Raw genomic sequence first — 21,038 nt, 5'->3', positions numbered from 1 at the left:
CGTGCTAGTGTACGGACGGTTAGAGCGTTTGGAAAGCCCGGAAAAACGGTGTACTCATCTGGAGGCCGTAGTTCTTCCCGAGGACATTTCGTATGAACAAGATCTTGTCTTCAGTATTGTCACCCATTGTCTCTCGAGATGTCCGTGGGCTGGTGGCCTGGATTGACAAGGTGTATTTAGTTCTGTCGGTGATGAGCTCGCGAGGCTGTTTGAGAGATATCGAGAACAACGCGCAGAACTAGTGCCTTTTGAGTAGGACTTCTTTCAACAAAGCACCGACGCCTAACACCACCGATGCTTGTGGCCGCCTTGTTCATGAACACAGTCTACCCCGCAGGTGAGGAGGATGCTGCTCTTTCGAAGGAGCTCGTAGTCCAGCCCAAGATCAGACCCACCAAGAAGAATGTCGGTTGTCATCGATTTACTTCCGGTCCGTATGACCAAGCACTGGCAGCTATTGCTTTTCCAGAGCTTTTGACAGGGTGCAAAAGACAGAGGTTTGTCGTGCGCCTGCAGCTCGATAAGGGTGGAACAAGCGGCAGCCAACGCGATTCTTTTGGCGGTTGGGCATTGCTCCTCACCTGCATGATCTTGCTCGAGATACCTCACTTGCTGTAATCATGAGCCCCTGGAGTCAGTCTACGAACTCGGCAATACACGTCTGCATACGCGGGCTGGGTTGTGTGGGACCCAGGCAACCATGGTGGCGGAGTGACGCCTCGTCTGCAACGTTCAGGCTGGACGTGTCACTTAACCCCTCTTTCCGTATTTATTTGGTCTAGATTTCTGCCCCCAGAGACGGTGTAACTTAACTCTAATGTTGCGGAAGAAAAGCTTCTTCGCGGTATGCAACCCTCTTTAGACCGAATAACAACGCTTGATCGAGGGCGTAAGTGAAAGATTGTTCGAGGAGTTGATTGTTCTGACTTAAAGCCCCCACCAGCCGCGGGCAAAATCTGCTTTTTGCTGCTGCTATTGTCTGAAAACTTGAACTTCGCTCAGACAAATGATTACAGATCGATGATTAATGAAGACCTGTGCGGCTTTGTCCCCAAATGTAGCTAAGATTTCTGCAGCCGTCAATATGTGAAGTCCTCAATTGATGAAAAACCAAGTTGCCCATGAAGAGGTTATGTTCAGCCCAAGTAGAGGCATGGCGGAGGGAGAAGTGCTCAGCGAGTTAGGAAATCTGACGTCCGAGGACATTATGTCGCTGCTCCCACGTTCGTACCTGTCTATTGTACTGATCAAAACCCTTGACGTTGATGGTATTCTAGCTAGCTGGTCGAGGCTTCGTGCATGTCGTCAACTCTACGATGTACGACCAGCACTCAATAAGCACAGCATCTTCCACGCTCAACTCAAGCCGATCACTTCACTGTGCCATTCATGTCGATTGCTTCAGCGCCATTTGTGCTGTCAGCCCCATCATGGCGGGTGTTTGTCCTCGTCGCAACCTAATCTGGAACGCTGGCAATTCAACAGCACGTACTCTTCCATGTACACCTTCGTGTTTCCAGAAAATGACCTCGTTTACTGCCTTTGCTCCATACCGAAGTTGGTCGAAATCCGAACTGCAGTCGAAGTCACTGAGCCGAAACCTTGGTTTCCCCCCGCGCGCGCTGCCCGATCGACGTTCACTTGTGCTGTACTTGTCTGGCAGAACAGGCAGAATGCGCCATATTTCGCCTTGCTGTGCGTCGCCATCTTTGAAAAGGGACGTAGGAATGAGGTACGCCGTGTATTGCTGAAGATTCTTGACTCCAAATAGAGTCTTAAACGCTTGCAAAATGTCCGTTCCATTTGAAATCCAAGAATGGATTTGTAGCGCGGCTGGCAGTGAGTGAGAGATGACTATGCTCGAGTTGATCGTGTATTCGGAAAGAGGGTGGTGAAGTGCGCTGCCACCATGCTGTGGCTCAGGGACGTCGTAAATACCAGTATAGCGCATACCTAAAGATTTTTGAACTTGCCTGTCGGCGGCAATGACCACTGTAGGAACGACAATGTCCTCGATGAGCTGAAGTAGGTTGCGGTCCCCATTCGCGAGCACAATACACCCAAGGCCGTATTCGGGGATGACGACCAAACTGGAAAAGTAGTTCGCGTGAATGCTTCTTTTGACCATGATTTCGATAGCCCGAGTTGTGTACGGAAGAAGAGTATCAACCTTGATGATCTGCCACGGACTACCATACGAGTTATGTGTGCCTCTAGAGAAAGCGGCAGGATGAAACCAATTCACTGATGAAGATATGGAGCCGGAGGTGCCGAGGACGTATCGCAGAAATTTAGCCAAGTCGGTTGTTGTAGAGCAAGCGCCACTGCTGCTGGTGCATCCCGTAAGCAGTGTCCAGTGTACACAGGACAGGACTTACGGAGTCGAGACCTCCAAAATTTTAACTTTATCAGAGCCAGATACGCAAGCAAGGCCGGCTGTCGAACCCACTGAGCTCGTGAATACAGTGTTTCCCATATTCAGTCTGGAGAAAATTTGAGATTGAACGTAGTCAACATATGACATTGCAGTAGCATTTTGAAGAGCCAGCCCCAACAGCTCAAAGCCCACTTCTGACTCTAGAGGTCTTGTGTTGGGAGCATACACGGGTTGCTCAATTCGAATACAGTCTAACAGGTCTGGATTCCGGGTGGTGAGTTGTTGCGCTGGCATTGTCAAGCCGCTCAATCACTAGACTCACCAGTGATAGTACAAGCTGTAGCAGAAGACCCGCAAGAGCTACATCGACCTCTCCCATTAGATAATATAGGTGGCAGTCCCAATCTCCAAGGTTCACGCAGATCATCGGAGAGATCAGGATAGAGGACTGCCTGGTTGTAAGACGACAGATATTGGTCGGTCAAGTTGCAATATACTGACCTTCTCTGGGAAGTCCACTCATCTGGCTTGCCAGTGATCTCAAAGTGATACGATCCCAATCTACGGAACTCGTCGAAGTGTGTTCAAGTTGTGGTATGAATCGTGTGATGCTGACGTCCAAGGACGGGATGTGACCCTCGAGATTTGCATGCAATGTCGCCAGGACCGTAAACAGCTGTGTCAATTCGCCGATAGGATGTAAGTTGCCGTCCTCACTATGGGGCTGTACATTCTTGCACTGCGGTTTCTCATAACCGACAGCAGTCTGATGATAAGAAAAGATGGTGTGATCAAGGGTCGTGACATGTACCGAGACTGAGCGGAGGTGAGGGCTCTCCGAGCGGAAGATGTCGTCCAGCTCGTGATTAACTGTTTCCCAGGCATTCCTGAATTCGACACGGTCTGCTTCTAGGTGTGGGACTAGAAAAGCAGGACCTGGAGCACCGCAGTGTGCGTGGAATGCTGCCTTAGATAAACGCGAGAGACCGAATACGAGGATCAAGAATCTCGCGACGTGCGGCGAATGCATCCTTGTTGCTAAAGCTAGATACTTGAGATGGCAACATAAGAGTCGCTGACGAGGACTTGACCCGAGGGTGTCGAGTAAAGTGTCGGTCCCCTGGCGCCAATCATTTAGATGGCTGTCAACGCCGAGTTTTAAGGAACGCAGCCATTAATTTGGTGACCGCTATTTTGAGCACGTTAGCCCCTCGTCGGATTCACCTGGCCTCCTTCTGCACTCTGGAACTAATTTAGCGCATAGGAGACCTCATGGCGCAGAAAAGCATAGTGCTTTGGGGCGGGATGCTTTCAACAGAACCTGCATTTAGCCCAATATCTTATCCTGACGATGGGGAAATTCTTACCGACCTCACGCGTCGAAAAACCTCGTCCCGCCCAGAAAGACCATCGCACTCCTCCATTATGGTAGCGCCGAGTCCTGCTTACCAGTTTCAAGGAGAATAGAGAAGTGAATGCCATTGACTTTGACGAGGATCTCTCAGAGCTGGAAGAGGACAAGGAACAAGAGAGAGACGATATCGAACCGTTCCAGAGCGAGGATAGGGACGAACCGGACTGCGAGTGCGATGATGAAGACTCAGAGTGCCACTGCAAGTTTCCGAACGATGATATGGACGAAAATGACGAGTCGGAGAGATCGTACGACGGTTCTGATGCCGATGTAACACCCGAATATCACGCAACGAATCCCCAGCCACCGCAGAAGTGGCAGGAAAGGGGCTGGGCGCCGAAAATGGGTAAAGAGGAGAACGGATCGAAAGGTATAAGAAGAGCCTTCGAATCCGTAGATAGACAGACAGGTTTCAGTACATTGCCATTCCATACCCTACCTTGTGTACTCGCAGCGATTTGTGATCCCTCTCCCTATACCCCTCGTAACGAATCCTTACCCTTCGTTGGTATCGTTGTTATATATTGTGAATGTTTGTACTGGTTTAAGATACACGACTTTAGTGCAGAGGAATCGGAAACGCAAAGGTGGTTAGAGGCAGTCGTATTAATTTCAGAAACATTCCTTAGACTTCTAGACTTGATTATAATCCTACGAGACTGGCTTCGAACTCTGCGACGATGTCATGATGGATATCCTTCTTTTTCACCCAACTGTTTTCACTGTCTGGGTACCCGAGCCATTTGACCAGATACTTGATACACCTACCGAACCGTCATTTCTCGATCAGCCTCTCAACCTCGAACTGGCCGTCGTCGGAATCCACAGCAGAGAGGCGTCCATGATTTGGTTCTTCATCAGCGACAGATGAGTGACCCTTTCTAGCTTTCTCGCATATGGCGCCTTGGATAGTGTCCTGCACACTCATATCCCTCCGATTGAGGGTAGCTTCTGTGGCAATACTGCCATTTGTATCTCCTGGGTCTGCGGGATCGCCTATATCGTGGTTAAAAATGTATAAACGTGGACGTCAGTATTCAGTACGTATTGGTAGTCTGTGCCGTCGCGGAAATTGTTGTTGAGAGCACTTTGTCGACGTTAGTAAGGTCGACGACCTCAACATCATCCAGATCTGCTCCTGTCGCCCCGGTGAGGATCGCGGCATCGATCAACTCTTCACCGCACACTGATGACAGTGCCGTCTCGGAATAACGAGGGCCTTCATCACCTGTAAAGCTGCTGTCCGGACTTTGAAGTGGAGTAGAACAGCTAGAAGACGATTTAGTGCTGTTTGGTCCATGTTCTTGCATTTTCTCCATCGTGCTGTTGACAAAGACATATTCGCATTTGACTATGTCTTCATCTGTGTCAGCTTCCGTGTTGAGGCCACGGGGCCTTCTCTTTCTCTGTACGGGCATTTCGTCTTCGCTTTCATCTCTCTTTCTCTTCGGCCTTACCGTCTCTCTAATGAAAGGGATGCCATGAGAGTCTTGGAGGTGAAACTGTAACTGCTTGACTGAATCAAATAGTGTCGGACGGTAAGGGTGCGGGTGTGGACATTTCGCCGGTTTCTCTGCGTTGAGGCAAGAGATGTGCTTGTGGATGTGGCCCAGCCATTTGCCACGATTGAGGAACTGCTTCAAACGTACAGATGCTGGTAACCTTTTATCTGTCAGGCAAAAGGGACAGTACCCAGCTGTGGCAAGAACTCACCCATGCATGAGAGGGTCACAGAACATCGGAAAGGTTTGTAGCTGGGATAAATGGCCGTCGCAATGGTCCTCCCAAGCTCTCTCTCCAAAAACCCACTCATTGCACAGAAAACACAGTTCGGCAAAGCCGCAGACACACTCGCAGCTTCTCTTATAACATGTGTAGATATGCTTCCAGTCATAAGAGGCTTGTCGATTCCCCTCGAGTTTGTTCCCGTGCGGATTCGAGCAACAGCACTTGCCAAGTTCCAACCCAGGCCGATACTCGACCTCGGATTCCTGTAGATACAGCGCGATCATCGCGTGCAGGGCGCGGAGACCCGTTGGACTTCGTAGAGTGTCAATTTGGAAAAGATCCCGACTAAGACTGTCTCTCTCTGGCATCATGAAACGGACTCGACTGAAGATCGCCCGATGATAGCCGGGTGGGTCGTTCGGTTTGTTCGGTTGTCGTTTTTGCCAATCACGCAGCTCTTTATCTGTCAACTTACGCCTTTGATCGTACAGTTTCCGTCGACGCTTCACAGAACCAGGATCTGTCTTTCCCTCCAAAGTTGTGATCTCTTCACTCAGTGCAACGTATTCAGTCTTGTTTTCCAAGGTAAATTGCTTCTCCGCAGGGAGGCACTAAGATAGATTGGGATTGCGAGGCACTGTGAGGCCCCGAAATAGGTCCGCCACAATGGTTCGCCATTTGCCGCCCAGGTAGGTATCTTGTCCATCTGCGCCGTTGGTAGGCGTGTAGTGTCGACGGTGAGTGTTTGGATCCATGTGGCCAGCATGGACCATGCGCGTCGCTTCAGAGTAGAACTTGTCTGATTAGCGATCCTGTTAGTAAATTGGAAAAGTAATGGAAAGGTTGGGAACGTACCAATCCAGTACAGGCCTTCGGCTCTGAAGTCATGGCCAGTGGGAGGTTTGGGGTAACCAGCACGAAGCCCCCCAGGCTCGATGTATCTTGCTAAATGCGCCTGCAGTTTCGATCCTCTCTTCGAAGTCCTTGGTAAATTGGGCCTTGAAAAAAGGAGTATCCAGCAATTCGTCCTTCCAATGTAATTGCAACATCTCGTCTTCGGGTGGCGAAATACGAAAGAGCTGCTTTATCGTATCATAGTCCCTGAACGCTCCGTGAACTACGAGACGAGCAAGGAACGGAAGCATTGGGTTCAAGCAGAGAATCATAGGTACTCCGCCTTCGTACAAGGCATGTTGCGGCCTGCATACAAGAAATTAGCACGCCTCATCCGAAATCAGCCTGGTAATCGGCGCCCAAACTACCTCTTGTGAGGCGTCTTTGCCATGTTTTTGGCATCACGAGTGAGTTGAACGGCGAACTCGGGATTCCCATATTCGTTGATAAATGCACCAAACGTGATATCCTGATTGGCGAGGATTCGCGGACGACGTTGTTTTATTTACCTACAGGTGCGAATACTTACACGATAGTAGAGGCCGCGGCCGCTCCCCGGTCGGCAGGTGGACTCAATGTATTCGCCAATGCGTGAAGAGGAAAACGTGTTGGCTAAATGCAACAACCAATCGTCCAATCTTGTTGCAGGCGACTTATATTCGAACCAGTCCGTCATCCAAAGCTGTCTGGCAAAGTGGAGCAAGTGATTTTAGGTGGCAAATCTTCGGGGTCTTTTGGACCCGGTTCAATCCAATCTCTTTAGTTAGAGGCCCATTGATAAACTACACATATGTTAACCGCTGTGTTCAAGTATCAAGGTCGGGACGGAGTATACATTTGTGATGGCTCTGGTAATGCCGCGAGGTATTTCAGGACTTTTAGGATTGGCTCGGCGCCACGAAGCCGTAAAAACATTCCAGTACTTACGCACGGTCTTCGAGCAGGGCTTCTCAATGCCTTCTGCGCCGTCAATTCCGTACGCCATTTGCCTCACGAACTTTTGCAGTGAGTATAGGTCGTATGGAGATGTGCCAGGGTTCTCTCGCACGAATCTATTGGGCCTCGTCAGCAAGATGTCCTACTCGTGGACCTGAGTCACACACTCATGCCATAAATCTAACTGTTTTTTATAGTTTGTCTTCGTTCCTGGCTCAAGGTCCTTGAAACTCGGTTCACCATTCACAATACCAGTATCTCGTTCAGCGCCCTTCTCTTTGGCTTTGCGAAGAGTTTCGGTGGAGGTTTGTTTCTTCTCCATTGTGTAGAACCAGAATGAGCCGTTGGAACAGGATTATAGTAAATGTGGACTTGACAAAGGGGAGAATCTGTGGGCTTGATTGGAATGGAAATGAAAAGGAGGGGTAGAGCGATGAAGAGATTGGAGGAAGGCACGGGGATAAAGGGAAGACCGATTTATAGGAAACGCTGCAACGTGTATAGCGTGCGGATCATCGTCAAGAAAAAGTCTCGCCTAAGCGAAGGGGTGGGGGGAAAAGAGATTGCGTCCACCGTCATTGCAAGGAGACTGTCAGGGTGGGGACGTACGAGGGAACGAGAGTGGAGATCCGACAATGATATTACTATCCAATGCACTATAAAGTACAAGACGAGAGACAAAGAACACGAAAGCAGTGCGATGCTATCCCAGATACTTATGGCCAGCGGTACAGTCATACCGCAAGGCTATCACGCAGGCACACAAGGCTATCGATAGGCACACGAGGCTATTCGACAGCCACAGTGGGCCTGCCAAGACCGTTCGAGGGGCTTCCAGGTTGTGCCATGACAGTTTCTATGGTGGGATATACACACAACACCCCTGTCCAACACAAGGTCTCATTGAACGCCTGAATAGTAGCAAGTGCCCCTTTATTGGAAAAGGGGTTCACTGTTATATAGGAGATAGCCAACTAAACGTGTATATATTTCAGCAAGCTGGCAGAACAAGTTGTAGAAGAACAATAGCTCATAAATTCACTACCACGCAGGCATACAAGGCTATCGGCAGGCACACGAGGCTATTCGACAGCCGCAGTGGGCCTGCCAAGACCGTTTGAAGGGCTTCTATGACACACACACACACAAAGGAGGAGATATCTCTACAACACACACGCTTCGCCACGACAAAAATAATCAACACCAAAGCTCCCCTCCTATAGTCCATCATTGACGAACTGATAAATGGGGCGCCACAACCAATGAATGCTTGAGCTAGACAAGTTCACCGACAGGAAGGTTTGAACCCCCTCGATATCACTCAGTTTAACATCAACAATCACTGGCTGGAGCATTACGTTTACCCATCTAGGGCACCTAGAAATCTAGGCCGGACAACCCTCTTGCCTTACCTATGATAGAACACTAGTAAGGTCCCTCAATTCTATCGGTTCGACTGAAACTTAGTGTGCCCACGAAGTTTCGTCCTTGATAGGTCAACCACGATTTGGTGTCAATTTTGAAGCAGTTTTTGGCAGAATAAATGATATACCTTATTTTTTTGGCTATTTTATTTTATTTTGGAACCACCCGGTTACAGCTTGACGTTGTGAGGCGACGCCAAGACCGTAGTTCTAGCCGATCACGTAAGCATACGGCTTGGCAAAGTCACGCAACACATTATCACGTGGAAATTCTTACCGCCGCCATCGGATCCAGTCTGTGGACCATATGGCCCTCCCCCCCCCCTACACGAAGGGGGGCGCGCCCTTCGTACTCGACATCGACATGGTCCGTGGATTGGATCCGATGAGTGAACTACCCTAACGGATCAAATATTTTCCGAACAACCGTCATCGGATTAACTATTTTTCCGACATACCATTATCGGATCCAATCCGTGGACCAAGTGCCTCCTAGGTGTGAGGGTTCGGGGTCAAGGATACAATCAATGTATTCTAGCTAGCATCGAGTTCTAGATAGCACGATGAGAGTCAAGATGGGATGCTATGCAGGAAGTGCTGAAGAACCCCTAATTACTTAATCCTTGGCATGTGGTTCCGTGACATGATTCCACTGCGGCTGATTTTACGGAGGACTTGTCATATTTCGAAGGGGTCCAAGGGACCGTCAGACTATATACTTTCGAAGCGTGTACGAAGCGTACAACGCTTCCGAAGGTCTTTACAAGCCTTGGCGTCGCCACATATCACACGGCCCGTCCTGTCAGGACAATGCTGCCTGGCACTGAGTCGTCAGCGTGTTTCAGCACAAGCCACGGCGGCATTTTGGGACAGCTGACTGGCTGTGTACCACGGACGGGGTTTCAGACAAACAAAATAGGCAACCGCCGATTTGGACTTACGGGATATTGTACTACCATGGCCGCTCCAGCTATAATCCTCGTATCGACCACTGCAGTATCTCTTCGCTTATCACTATAGACGTCTTGAAATCACAGTAATGCTTGAATTTCGCTTCCCTCAATCTACGCCGGTCCTAAGAGAGCTTGCTCGGCTTTGGTCACCTCCTTCGCCTCTGCCTTCGGTCTCTTCTGAATACACCGAGGAAGTCAAACCTTTCGAATTTATAGACGGCAGCTTGAGCTTACTAGGCGATCTACAAAGAGCTCATGATACTTATCTTCGGCAAGAGCTTGAAAAAATGCGCGACTTCATCGCTAGCAAATTTGAGCTGAAACAATACGAGAATGGTAGCGGCGACCGTGCACAGGATCAAAAATTCACACAATTGATGAATGAGCTTCAGAACTTTAAGCAGGAAGTCGCATAGCGGTTTGAAGAGCTCCAAGAGCGGGAATGTGATCACTGCCTAAAACAAAAATCACATACCATGATAACTTTAACCACCGGGAAATTCCAGGATTCATCTGAGGAATACGCTACATCCCATCGCCATAACCTGGAAGGCCGTGAAGAGTTTATCGAGAGACTGGGTAGACTGGGTGAGCCTATGAGGACTATCAACGAACATGAGGAAAAACTACTCAAGGATCTTGGTCTGTCTGGCGACTCCCGGCCATGGTGGGACCGGACACTTGGGAAAGGTTCGAAGTTTAGGTTTGTCCACCTGTAACAACAGTACTGATAAAGGGTGTGGGGAGAGGGATCATAAATCGTTGCGAGCGTACAAGGTAGGGTGTGGAATGGCAATATACTGAAACCTGTCTGTCTATCTAAGGGTTCGAAGGCTCTTCTTATACCTTCGATCCGTTTATCTTCCTGCCTCCTTTCCAACGCCCAGCCCCCTTCCTGCCACCTTCGCAGTGGCTGGGAATTCGTGGCGTGATGGGTGTTACAGGACCCGCCGAAACAACGATCCGCGGTGCCCAACGCCAGGAGAACCGCTGAAGCCGCAATAAGATGTCTCGCACGATCGCTTGTCCACTCTGTTCTCGCGGTTTCGCTAGCACACGAAGCGCGGAATGACGTTGCTAAAGATTGCCACTACCTTTTTAGGGTAAATGTCGTGACCTAGTCATAGTGCGTCCACTAACTGGCATGCTTCCCGAATAGCCACCAGGTCACCGTAATATACACTTAATGTCGAGGGCGATCCAATGGTTCTGCTGATCGTATCGGGTGCTGTCGATGATAAATGTGCCACTCCGATACCAACTCTTCCCAGTGTTCCTATTTATCAAATCGTGATTCGAATCACCGGAATTAATATCCGGCCCGCCGATCACTAGCGGTGTACATCCACGGGCCACCAACAATCTTCTCTACACCACATGACTGTATTCCATAACTAAGAAGTAAATCGAATCCATGGTAAGGTACTAAGCAATACGCTCTTGATCTGCTCTCGAACAGAGCGAGATGCGGATAGAAGGAGTGAAAACTCGTGTGTAGATTGCAACTATGGAGGGGGGACACCCCTATATAGAATAACTTTCCATAGGGGAGTGCACCTCTTATTCCATACAGAAAACGGTCCATATGGAATATAGAATATGGATAGAAAGCCTAGGCGACGACTTGCCGAAGCAGGTAATACCGGACTATGATTCGAATCATATTTGCTAAATACGAGTCATTGGGTGGCCGTGATTCGAATCACGAAATGATTTGCTAAACAGAAACACTACTTTTCGAACCCGACTTACGGAGGGTGAATGGTGCCTGTGATAAGCATAGCAAGAAGGGAGGTCGCCATCGAGAGACCTCCGGTCCGGCACAGAACGATGAAGAATTCCGAGCCTATCGGTTGTTTTCTCATCAGAGTCATTATCATTCTGTTAGAGCCGATAGGTCGTAATGGACGGTTTTCTGCGATAAACCTGGGTGAGACGGACTCATGACGAATTAAGCACAATCCTTAATGGCTCCGCATCCGGTAGTGACGCCTTAAGCCAATGTAGAGACAACTTCCTACCCACACGGCGAGCGGAATATAATAGTGCCGGAAGTCACTACTGTCCATTCTTCCTCTCGCATTCCGACCGACATGGGAGGCCTCGAAACATAATTCGGTAAAAGTCTGGTTGCTAGTCTCCGCATATCAAAATACGTCTCGAACCAGGCCACTACACTCGACGAATTTCGCCATCGTGGATAATGTCTTCGGCTTCTTTGCGGAGCAAAAAAGCTCTGATCACAGGCGGAGGCTCTGGGAAGCCCTGGAAGAGATGTTCGACGTTTTCTTCAACGACTTCAATGCAGTGCCTGATATTGTAGTAGCAGGTGCCGGCATATATGAGGCATCGACCGCAGGCTTTTGGAACGACGCGGACCGCGGGTCGGGCTATAAGCTACTGGACATCAACCTGACTCACCCGATCAAGACAACAAGAATCGCGATTCGACACTTACGCCAGGCCGGCAAACCTGGTATGATCCTACATATATCCAGTATCACTGCACAGAAACCTTCGGCTGTCCTTCCTCTCTATTCTGTCTCAAAGGCAGCCATTAGCCAATTCGTGAGATGCATGGCTCCATTGGAAAGCTTATGCGGGATTCGGGTTGTTGCTGTCGCTCCTGGGTAAGTACATATTCCACCAGGGCTCAAATTTCTCTGCAGACCTGGCTGATTCCATTTTCATAGAGTCGTTGACACTCCATTATTTCGTGACAGTCCGGGCGCCTTGGCTCACATAGATATGGAGAAGGACTTTGTCCTACCGCGCAGTGAGATCGTAAGAGCGATGGTAGCATTGATCAGAGATGCCACATATCCTTCAGGGACTATCCTGGAGGTAGGTGACATCGGACTCTGGCGACCGGTCGAGATACTCAATGATAGTGGACCTCAAGGCCGGTCCACATTGCCTAGACAAAAAGCGAAAAAGGCTATACAGCTCGTTGAGGCTCATTTGAAAGAAGATGCCGAGGGTCGTGGTCGGCCTGGCCCTGCCAAACTGTAAAGGAGAGTTTTGAAGAAGTCTATAGAAGATGCAGTTTAGAGGCGTGTCACTTAGACCTTGTACCACAACTTGGCAATGTCCATGTAGCTTCTTGTGGGTGTCTGAGAACATTTCTCGGAATCCAGACCGATAGTTTCTGGAACATCGTCCAGACTGGATGCCAATCTCATGTCAGCACCGAGTTACCGCCAATTAGATTCAAATCGAATTTACATGGAAGCGGTAGGGCAGCTGCTAAGCGTTTACACCTCAGAATTGCCTAAGCTCATCCCTCTCACAATTTTGGATTGAGTATCTCATTCCGTGCAATTTGAATAGGCCATTCGACATCCACGCCTAATTCAGTGGCTGTATTCAACACGAATGCGGGATCCTTGAGGAACTGTCGCCCCACAAAAACTACATCAGCACATGCATTGTCCGAGTCTTCCTGTACCAGGTCCCGTGCTCGTTGAGCGGTCGTGATCAGACCTACCACTCCGAGTCGCATATTTTTCCCTGCCTCAGAAAGTGCTCTTCTGATCCTTGCTGCGATATCTGGATGTTTGAGACCGGCATTGAACACAGTCAGAGGCGCGTCCTTGACATTGCCGCCCGAGCTCACGTCCAGGAGGTCGACGCCGAGGTCTGGAAGGAGCTTTGCGAGACGTATCGTGCTTTCGACTTCCCAACTGCCGAACTTTTTTGCTTTGGACGATCCCTCCATCCAGTCCGTAGAGCTGATTCTCAGTATTAACGGCGTAGTCTCTGGGAGGACAGCCCGAACAGCTTTGACGACTTCGACAAGCAGCCGGATTCTGTTCTCAAAACTGCCGCCATACTCATCTGTCCGATGATTTGTGATGGGACTCAGAAACTGATGCAATATGTATCCATGCGCCCCGTGAATCTCAAGAACATCGACTCCAGCCCTAATGGCTCTTTTCGCAGACTCTGCCCAATTCGACACAAGCTCGCGTATTGCTTCTTTACTTATCTCGTTGGGTATGCAATACTCTTCGCCCTTGCCATCGAAGCTATTAGCCGCCCCGCCACTGGGGCCCACCACATTGTCCGGCCAACCTCCTTCAGAAGCTGCCGCCTTGATGCTAGATTGCCCTAAACGCGCAGCTACAAAAGGTGCTAAAGTCCCCGACTTTCTCCCTCCGTGCGATAGTTGAACTCCAACCAAACCGCATTGTGAATGCACCAGGTCTGTAAGTTTCCTCATACCTGCTTCTTGTGTATCGTTGTATAATCCTGGGCAGTTGACGCTAATCCGTCCGTTGGGTTGCACTCCCGTTGCTTCGACCATGACCAGCGCGGCGCCTTTGTAGGCATAATGTCCAAGAGTCGCGAGATACAAAGGCGTTATGACACCAACCTGCGGGCCACTGGGGGCGCAGGAATATTGGCACATCGGAGAAACACAGATTCGGTTGCGTAGCGTGACGCCTCGCAATTTTAGTGGGCGGAAAATGGTCGGCGTGTTGAACGTCAGCTGTTTGGCTCGTCCCGGACAATGCTTAGGTGTAAAGAAGGGAGCCCCCGGTGCTGGCTCGTTCTGTCGCTGCTGACTTGCCATGTTGAGCAAACAGACGGTCGCTTGCTGACCAGATAGTGCCCACAGTCAGCGGTGGATTGATCGAACAAGCAGTTTCACGACGACAAATTCTAGACAACTTACGGAAGGAAAGATACTCTTTCGCGAAGCTTACGACGGGCGCATTTGGATCTGTCGAAAGGCTGTTCTGCTCTTGCTTAGTAGAACTATTTTATAGTACTTCCGAGATCACTTCGAAGAGTTCTTTCGGAATTTTCTAGTTCAACCGTATGTAGTGGGGCGAATCTCTCATTCCTTACACTTCGGTGGTGCGGGTGGTAATTATATATGAAACTCCTTACCGTAGTCCGTTCGACCAGCCAGAGTTAATGATTCAGCTCGGAAGTCGAGCAAACTTAATTTTCATGGTAGCCGGCAAAAATGACGCGGTCCGAGTCGAGACTAGCCAATCGTAAAAGTTCGGAAGCCCCGGAATTTTGGGTCGGAAATAGTTTTCCTAACCGTCTATTCCGGCGAGAGCCATTCCTCGACAAAAACGGTTGCGGTCCCTGTCACGTGTGTTTGGTGAGCTGACTAGTCCTCGAGTCAAATTGCACGAAGTGCTCATGGAACATTACACTAGGGGCCGTGGACAGAATATTCCGCAGGGGGTGAAAAAAGCGTAGCTTTTTGGACAAGCCCCCAAACCCCCTGGCTCACTGTGACTATAGGTGGCCCACGTGACCCTTTTGAAGGTCTGCCAAGGTTTGTAATGACCAGGGGTCTTCGAAGCACGCTAGTAACCCTCAGATACTATATAGTCAGACGGTCCCTCGGACCTCTTCGAATGCCAACTAAGTCCTCCGTGAAATCACATGGCAACTTGCGCCCTTCCTTCTTTTCGTCTTGCTCTCTTAGATAGAACAACAACAACACATTCCTTCTCTAGACTCCACAGTCTATCACCGGAGTGACCCTCTAGCGCGGATTGGAATGGGGGACTGCTTTTTCCGGCCTCTCCAACACCACAGCAATGAATGGAACTACGGTTGCAGCCAAATGGCCGCTTTCCGAAACCCCGATATCAACCTTTTTAAAACAAGATCCTTCATTTAATACCCCCACCTTAACGGTGGCCGAATTCACACAGCTAATAATCCAGTCCTGGACATAGTACGGCGGCATGATCGGAACATCGGACCCAAATCTTTCGCAGTTTCGTGACAATGGAGGCAAGATGCTCACATGGAACGGCCTTGCAGGTCAACTGATCGCCTCGGGGGGAACACTGTTATATCGAGAAACTGTCGAAAAGGTTGTGGGAGGCTGTAACACCCATCACTCCACGAATTCCCAGCCATCGCAAAGGTGGCAGGAAAGGGGCTGGACGTCGAAAAGGAGGCAAGAAGATGAAAGGATCGAAGGTATAAGAAGAGCCTTCGAACCCTTAGATAGATAGACAGGTTTCAGTACAATGCCATTCCACACCCTACCCTGTGTACTCGCAGCGATTTGTGATCCCTCTCTCTATACCCCTCGTAACAGATCCTTACTCTTCGTTGGTATCGTTGTTATAGAGGCCGTAATCTGACCGACGAGCTCTATCGTCTCTTCCCGGCACCTGGAGTTGGCCACTGCGTCGGAGGCTACGGCACCGTACCAACAGACGCCTTCGCCGCCCTTGTTGTGTGGGTAGAGGAGAACCGGCCTCCAGCAACGCTCCTTGCTTCCTTTGTCGATTCAAATGGTGACAAAATCACTCAAAACCTCTGTCCATACCCTCTAGCATCCAATTATGATGGCAAGAGCGATCCCAAAGTTGCCTCGAGTTATCAATATGCGGCATCGTATTGATGGGTTGCGGGTCGAAGCTGTAGTACTTCTTTTCGTTGAAAGAGTGCTCTGACTGAATTCGGTCAGACGGTAGCATCGAGCCTATCTGTATACCTATCTAACGAGTGTACGTCATCATTGCTGCCTGTCAGTGGTGATACAGTCTGGTGAGCGAGAGCTGCAAAATAACCCGGTTAATCCTGAACGATATGTCACCACCTGTTCAACAGCATTTGAGTCAGATACCGCCGAATACCTTCTTTAACCAGATCACTCGGAAATCTCGTGACGCTATCCGCGTCGAAATGAATCCCGGCAGAACCAGACACTCGTTCATCAGCCTCGAGACATGGGAAACGAGGCCGGAGAATATCTCTCGTTGTGTTCTCGTATCGACTTTGTACGCCAAATCGTCTTGATGTGTCTCTATACGCGTCGATCCGAGAATATCAGGACATCGATTGATCATCGAGTCGAGATACTCTGCGAGACTGACGTGCTTTTCGATCAAGATGATCGGCGACCAGTGCTGCACACTCGCGAGTGCCACTTGTGACCACTCGCCACTTGCCACTCGTGAGTGGCCATGGTCAGTAATCGCGAGTGGCACTTGCGAGTGGCTTAGTAAGCCAATAAATAGTGGTGTAGACATATAGTAGCTTCTCTTCTCTACTTCCGATAGTTCGGTTGGTAGGAGAAGATAGGACCACCGCAGCTACGTCAAATAGCATATGATCTCTTATCAATACTTTGCACATCTTGTGAAAATTGAAAGGGCATTTAGCAGCGCCAAAAAGATGGTCGCACCTGAGAGAAACAGCCTTGGAGATGCGAGTTACTGCGTCATTGGCGGCTTAATGGCATCATATTACCGTCTAACACCATGGAGTATGAAGACGAGGACGAGGACAAGGACGATGCTAACAATTTACTCAATTTGGAAGGTGTGTGCAACGCGAATGGATATTGCGAGTGTGCAGCACTGTCGGCGACATCGTCATTAATCACCCTCTCGTGCGACTGCGCTACCGTCACCGTATCATCTTCTTTATGTGGGTAGATAGAAGGCTACAAGGTGAAGGGATCGAAGGTGGAAGGTGTCGTGAGAGGTTTATATCATCAAAGCTGTTATGGTTATATAATGTGATTGATGCCGAAAGAGGGCCCTTTATAGCCAGAGGAGGGGGGTTAGCCTTCGACTCCAAAAATTCTCACGGCGACTAGCACCACTAGTACGCAATATATTGCTTCAAAAACTATACGATCCTCTAGCTAATGCTTTCGAGAAACGCTTGCCTTAATTTAGGCGTTAATTCTCTTCGTCTCGATGCTACATCTAGTCTCGATATCCCTAAGGGCTATAATACATTCATAGCCGTAATCGCCAGTATCATCGCAAATGCAAACTCAACGCTGGTGCTCCCACGGCTCGCAGTACCCTCGACCCCCTCTGTATCACTATTGTTATCGCTGCCAGAAGAGGAGCCACCTTCCATTGTACCATTACCATCGCCGCCAGAAGAGGAGCCACTCTCCGTTACCTGCAAGCTCGCCTGCCACACCTGAAGCAGGCTCATATCCGGCTCGCAACGCATATCCTCGCCAGGCAGCGTCGCATTCTTGAAGTAAGCTTGGATATGCCTAGCCACACACTGCGAGGGATCCGTAAAGATACCATGGCCGTACCCGCTATGCGGCAGTACCACGCTCCCCTCAAAGGCCGCGCTCGCATTGTACGCGTTCACAAGCGGCGTCACCGGATCAAACTCGCCGTTGACGTACAGAATTGGAGTCTTGGTCTTGACGTGGAAGTCGCCCCAGTAGCGCTCCTTGGCGGGCATCCTCCACTGTGCAGAGATCCAAAGAGGGAAGTACGAAACGTCGCTGAAGCCCGGGCTGATAGTGGCTTGATACTCGACTTGGGCAAGATATTCCTCGCTGGAGTTGGCGATGAAGGTGGCGTCGCTTGCGCGAATACCAATCACGTCGTTATCGGCCGTACCGTAGGTCTCTGGTGTGGAGTCACTCGCAGGCGCAGTGATCGTCCCATTCAGGATACTGGCGAGCGTCTCTGCGAAACTGGGCCAGGTACGGGGGAAGTAGAGTGGTTGCACGAAGGTGCTTTTAATGCTCAGGTAGCTGAGATAGGCTTCAGCGCCCAAGGTGGCGTTCTGGGCGAGAGGTGCCAGTGCGAGGTTGATGGCATCGAGGAGATCTTGCGTTGTGTTGGGTTGCAATAGTGTGTAAAGGGCACAGTTGTCCGTGGCGTCGAAGCATGCCTGGAGAAAGCCAGCAAAGGTCTCGTCGATATCGTGCGCGAACTCTCCGTAATGGCCGGCTTGATAGTCATGCGGGTTCAGGTTTCCGTCAAGAACCATCCGCTCGACGCGTTCTGGAAACATGGCGGCAGCGTATGAACCAAGAGCGGTACCATACGACCAGCCATAGAAGCGTAGGAGACCATCTTCGTCCAGGGCATCAACGATCTTAATCATGTCTCGGGCCACGAATGCCGTGCCGATGAGGGTCCCAGTCTCGCTCGCTTCAGAGAGGCAGTAGTCTGCGAGTTGACCGGCAGCTTCCCAACCGCCATTGAGGAAAACTGCTGTGAGGTCGGTGCTGACCAAGGTGCCGACGTCGCGCTTCTGAGAAGTTACAGCCGCACCCGTTAGCGCTGTGAGATTACATTGGAAGGGAATGGTGTTGCCGGTTCCACGAGGATCCCAGGAGACGAGGTTCCATTGCGCGCCGATATTGTTTCGTGCCTCGTCAGCCCAAGCAGGCAAATTCTCCGCACCCGTGCCACCAGGACCTCCGAAATTGATCAGCACTGTTCCAAGCACTGGTTCTGCTGTGGCATTGACTCTGAACAAGTTGAGCTCGAGTGGCTCTGATTCGGGGTCGGTATAATCTAGGGGCACTGAGAGCTTTGCGCAATCGAAAGGTGTTCCTTCTACTCCGTTAATGGCGGTTATGTTCGCATTGAGCTCCGGACAAGGCTGAAAGTTGATGCCCTTCCCATCGCGTGCATGAGCCAGAGCGCTGGCGGCAGTGGAGAGACCGAACGCTATTAATGCAAGAGTGAGCGGCATCTCTGTGCGTGCCTCGAATAATATTGGAAATGAGTGTATTGGTATGGTAGGGCTTTCCAAGTATTCGAGACGTCCGGTTCCACAGCTTTATTCAAACTGCGGACCGTTCTCTCTCGGCAGATCATCATAAATTCATTTAAGTAAGGCGCAGGTAGTACCCCATTGTTAGCCGACAGAATACGCTATAGGCCAGAGCAGACAGGAACCTGCTATTCTGGAGCCGAAATAGAAACTTGTTGACATAAGCCAATCTCCCTCAAACGCTGGTGTCAACTTGTCCGTTACGTCAGTGGCTGTATGGTTGCATAACCAGCTACGATTAATCAATGAAACAACGGTACGTCTCTTGGCAGTTATATACGCTATTCCCTACTGGGGGCTATGTGCCGCTGGAGTTCATTTCTGCGAGCTCCCCCATTTTTTTTACTTTTGAAAACAAAGACTAAGCGGCTTCTCTGTCTTGGCACGAATCAGTCTCAATCGTGACCAAGTCTATCGTCGGGGAATCATTTTGTGTCGAACTAAGTGTAACTCGAGATATATTCCACACTCTTCCCTCTCCTCACGAGTGTGGGATAGAGCCCATCTATATATATCTATCTGCGAGGTGTACGCTGACGCTGTTGCCTGCTAATGGAGTTGCACGGCAGGAGGCGAATGTTACAGAATGAGTTAGTCGGTCATGAACAATAGGTCACTCAAGATGGGATATTACGCAGGAAGTGCTGAAGAGCCCCTGAATACGTAATCCTTGGCACGTGGTCCTGTGACAGACCCATCTTTTCAATGGGACCCTTCTGACACTGTCCATGGAGGCCAGATCTGCTCACCAGCTGGCCCAAGGGTGATAGGGTGGTCATTGTCCGTCGTCTCGGTCGCCGGGTGCATCTGTCCTTCACGAGGTTTCCTGGGGGGCTTGGCAAGGTAAGTCTGGCCCACTACGCGAACCGTGAGGTCCCTCTCGCGGACCCGATTTTCGAGCCTCACGATTTACGTCGGAGGTTGGGGGAAAGAGGACAAAGAGATTCTGAAGACCCTGGAGAACACTGGCGGGCCTAACCATACGTTGATAGAAGGCCCATTCAATGTCCTCCGAGCCTGTCACAAAGCCGTTATCCCCATCCTGACGGGCGTCAGAGGTACAAAGAGTGAGGGTTAAGTGAGGAAGTGCTAAATATGTGGCAATGAATGTCAATGTGTTTATCCAGTTAAGGAGGGTCTGAGTTCCCGGCTCAAGGTCGTCATCATTGAAAGAAGGAAAAATGATCCGAAGAGAGCGGATATGAGGTAAGGCATCGCGCGGAATTGGCTGAAGGAACACCAAGGCGGATCCGTGGTCAAAGTCACGTTGCTGATCGAGTTCCCATCGAGCTCCCAACGTGCGGACGGAAAACTGGTTAGAGCGCCAGAAGACCTGCAGAGCCTGTAGCCGAAAGTGCCGGCCGACTAGAAAGTAGTCTCCAGGCTATGGCCAGCACGTACATCCACGAGACGTAAAGGCCGCGTGGAGTGAAGGGCAGCAGTAAGTCTCTAACGTCGAGGTGCACTGACAGCAGCAAGATAGCCTCTCGACACCCTCTCCTTCAGTCCATTCAATCGTGCGAGGCGCGAGAAGGTTTGAGTGGCGTAGGATCTGTAGCTGCAGCTCCACAGGGAGACGACACCATGGAAAGTCGGTGTTCGGGACCGAAGACGCTCGCGAAACCCGCTGAACGATGGTTTCGGCGAGGCAGCGGAGGTAGTGGTCAGGTCGCTGGCCGAGACGGATGGCACAACTTGCGAGCGGAGTTAGCCTTGGGAGCGGCTGGAGAATCCGGTGGGCCACAGGGTGATCAAGTGTGTCGCAGACGAAA

The 21,038-nt window shown here is 50.2% G+C and overlaps 6 protein-coding genes across 6 annotated transcripts; 2 read left to right on the top strand and 4 right to left on the bottom strand.

Moving 5' to 3' along the window:
- Positions 1–1,387: 1,387 nt before the first annotated feature.
- Z518_11296 (uncharacterized protein) lies at positions 1,388–3,407 on the bottom strand (the record flags this gene model as incomplete). Its single annotated transcript, XM_013411240.1, has 4 exons — positions 1,388–2,330; positions 2,379–2,637; positions 2,700–2,825; positions 2,879–3,407. The coding sequence occupies 4 exons, from the start codon at positions 3,405–3,407 to the stop codon at positions 1,388–1,390; spliced, it is 1,857 nt and encodes a 618-aa protein (XP_013266694.1).
- Positions 3,408–4,828: 1,421 nt separating this feature from the next.
- Z518_11295 (uncharacterized protein) lies at positions 4,829–7,671 on the bottom strand (the record flags this gene model as incomplete). Its single annotated transcript, XM_013411239.1, has 9 exons — positions 4,829–5,453; positions 5,505–6,071; positions 6,132–6,318; positions 6,375–6,397; positions 6,438–6,719; positions 6,782–6,882; positions 6,943–7,025; positions 7,341–7,465; positions 7,517–7,671. 9 exons carry the CDS (start codon positions 7,669–7,671, stop codon positions 4,829–4,831), a joined length of 2,148 nt encoding a protein of 715 aa, XP_013266693.1.
- A 2,141-nt stretch (positions 7,672–9,812) lies between these two features.
- Z518_11294 (uncharacterized protein) lies at positions 9,813–10,142 on the top strand (the record flags this gene model as incomplete). The annotated part of the gene is made up of 1 exon (XM_013411238.1): positions 9,813–10,142. The coding sequence occupies one exon, from the start codon at positions 9,813–9,815 to the stop codon at positions 10,140–10,142; it is 330 nt and encodes a 109-aa protein (XP_013266692.1).
- Positions 10,143–12,000: 1,858 nt separating this feature from the next.
- On the top strand, positions 12,001–12,738 carry Z518_11293 (uncharacterized protein; the record flags this gene model as incomplete). The annotated part of the gene is made up of 2 exons (XM_013411237.1): positions 12,001–12,356; positions 12,420–12,738. 2 exons carry the CDS (start codon positions 12,001–12,003, stop codon positions 12,736–12,738), a joined length of 675 nt encoding a protein of 224 aa, XP_013266691.1.
- A 274-nt stretch (positions 12,739–13,012) lies between these two features.
- On the bottom strand, positions 13,013–14,302 carry Z518_11292 (uncharacterized protein; the record flags this gene model as incomplete). Its single annotated transcript, XM_013411236.1, has 1 exon — positions 13,013–14,302. One exon carries the CDS (start codon positions 14,300–14,302, stop codon positions 13,013–13,015), a length of 1,290 nt encoding a protein of 429 aa, XP_013266690.1.
- A 3,149-nt stretch (positions 14,303–17,451) lies between these two features.
- Z518_11291 (uncharacterized protein) lies at positions 17,452–19,185 on the bottom strand (the record flags this gene model as incomplete). Its single annotated transcript, XM_013411235.1, has 1 exon — positions 17,452–19,185. The coding sequence occupies one exon, from the start codon at positions 19,183–19,185 to the stop codon at positions 17,452–17,454; it is 1,734 nt and encodes a 577-aa protein (XP_013266689.1).
- Positions 19,186–21,038: the final 1,853 nt, after the last annotated feature.

Source organism: Rhinocladiella mackenziei (genome assembly GCF_000835555.1).
Source record: "Rhinocladiella mackenziei CBS 650.93 unplaced genomic scaffold supercont1.12, whole genome shotgun sequence".
NCBI lineage: Eukaryota > Fungi > Ascomycota > Eurotiomycetes > Chaetothyriales > Herpotrichiellaceae > Rhinocladiella > Rhinocladiella mackenziei.
Note: the sequence above shows the minus strand (reverse complement) of the source record. Positions and strands in the feature narration are given on the sequence as shown.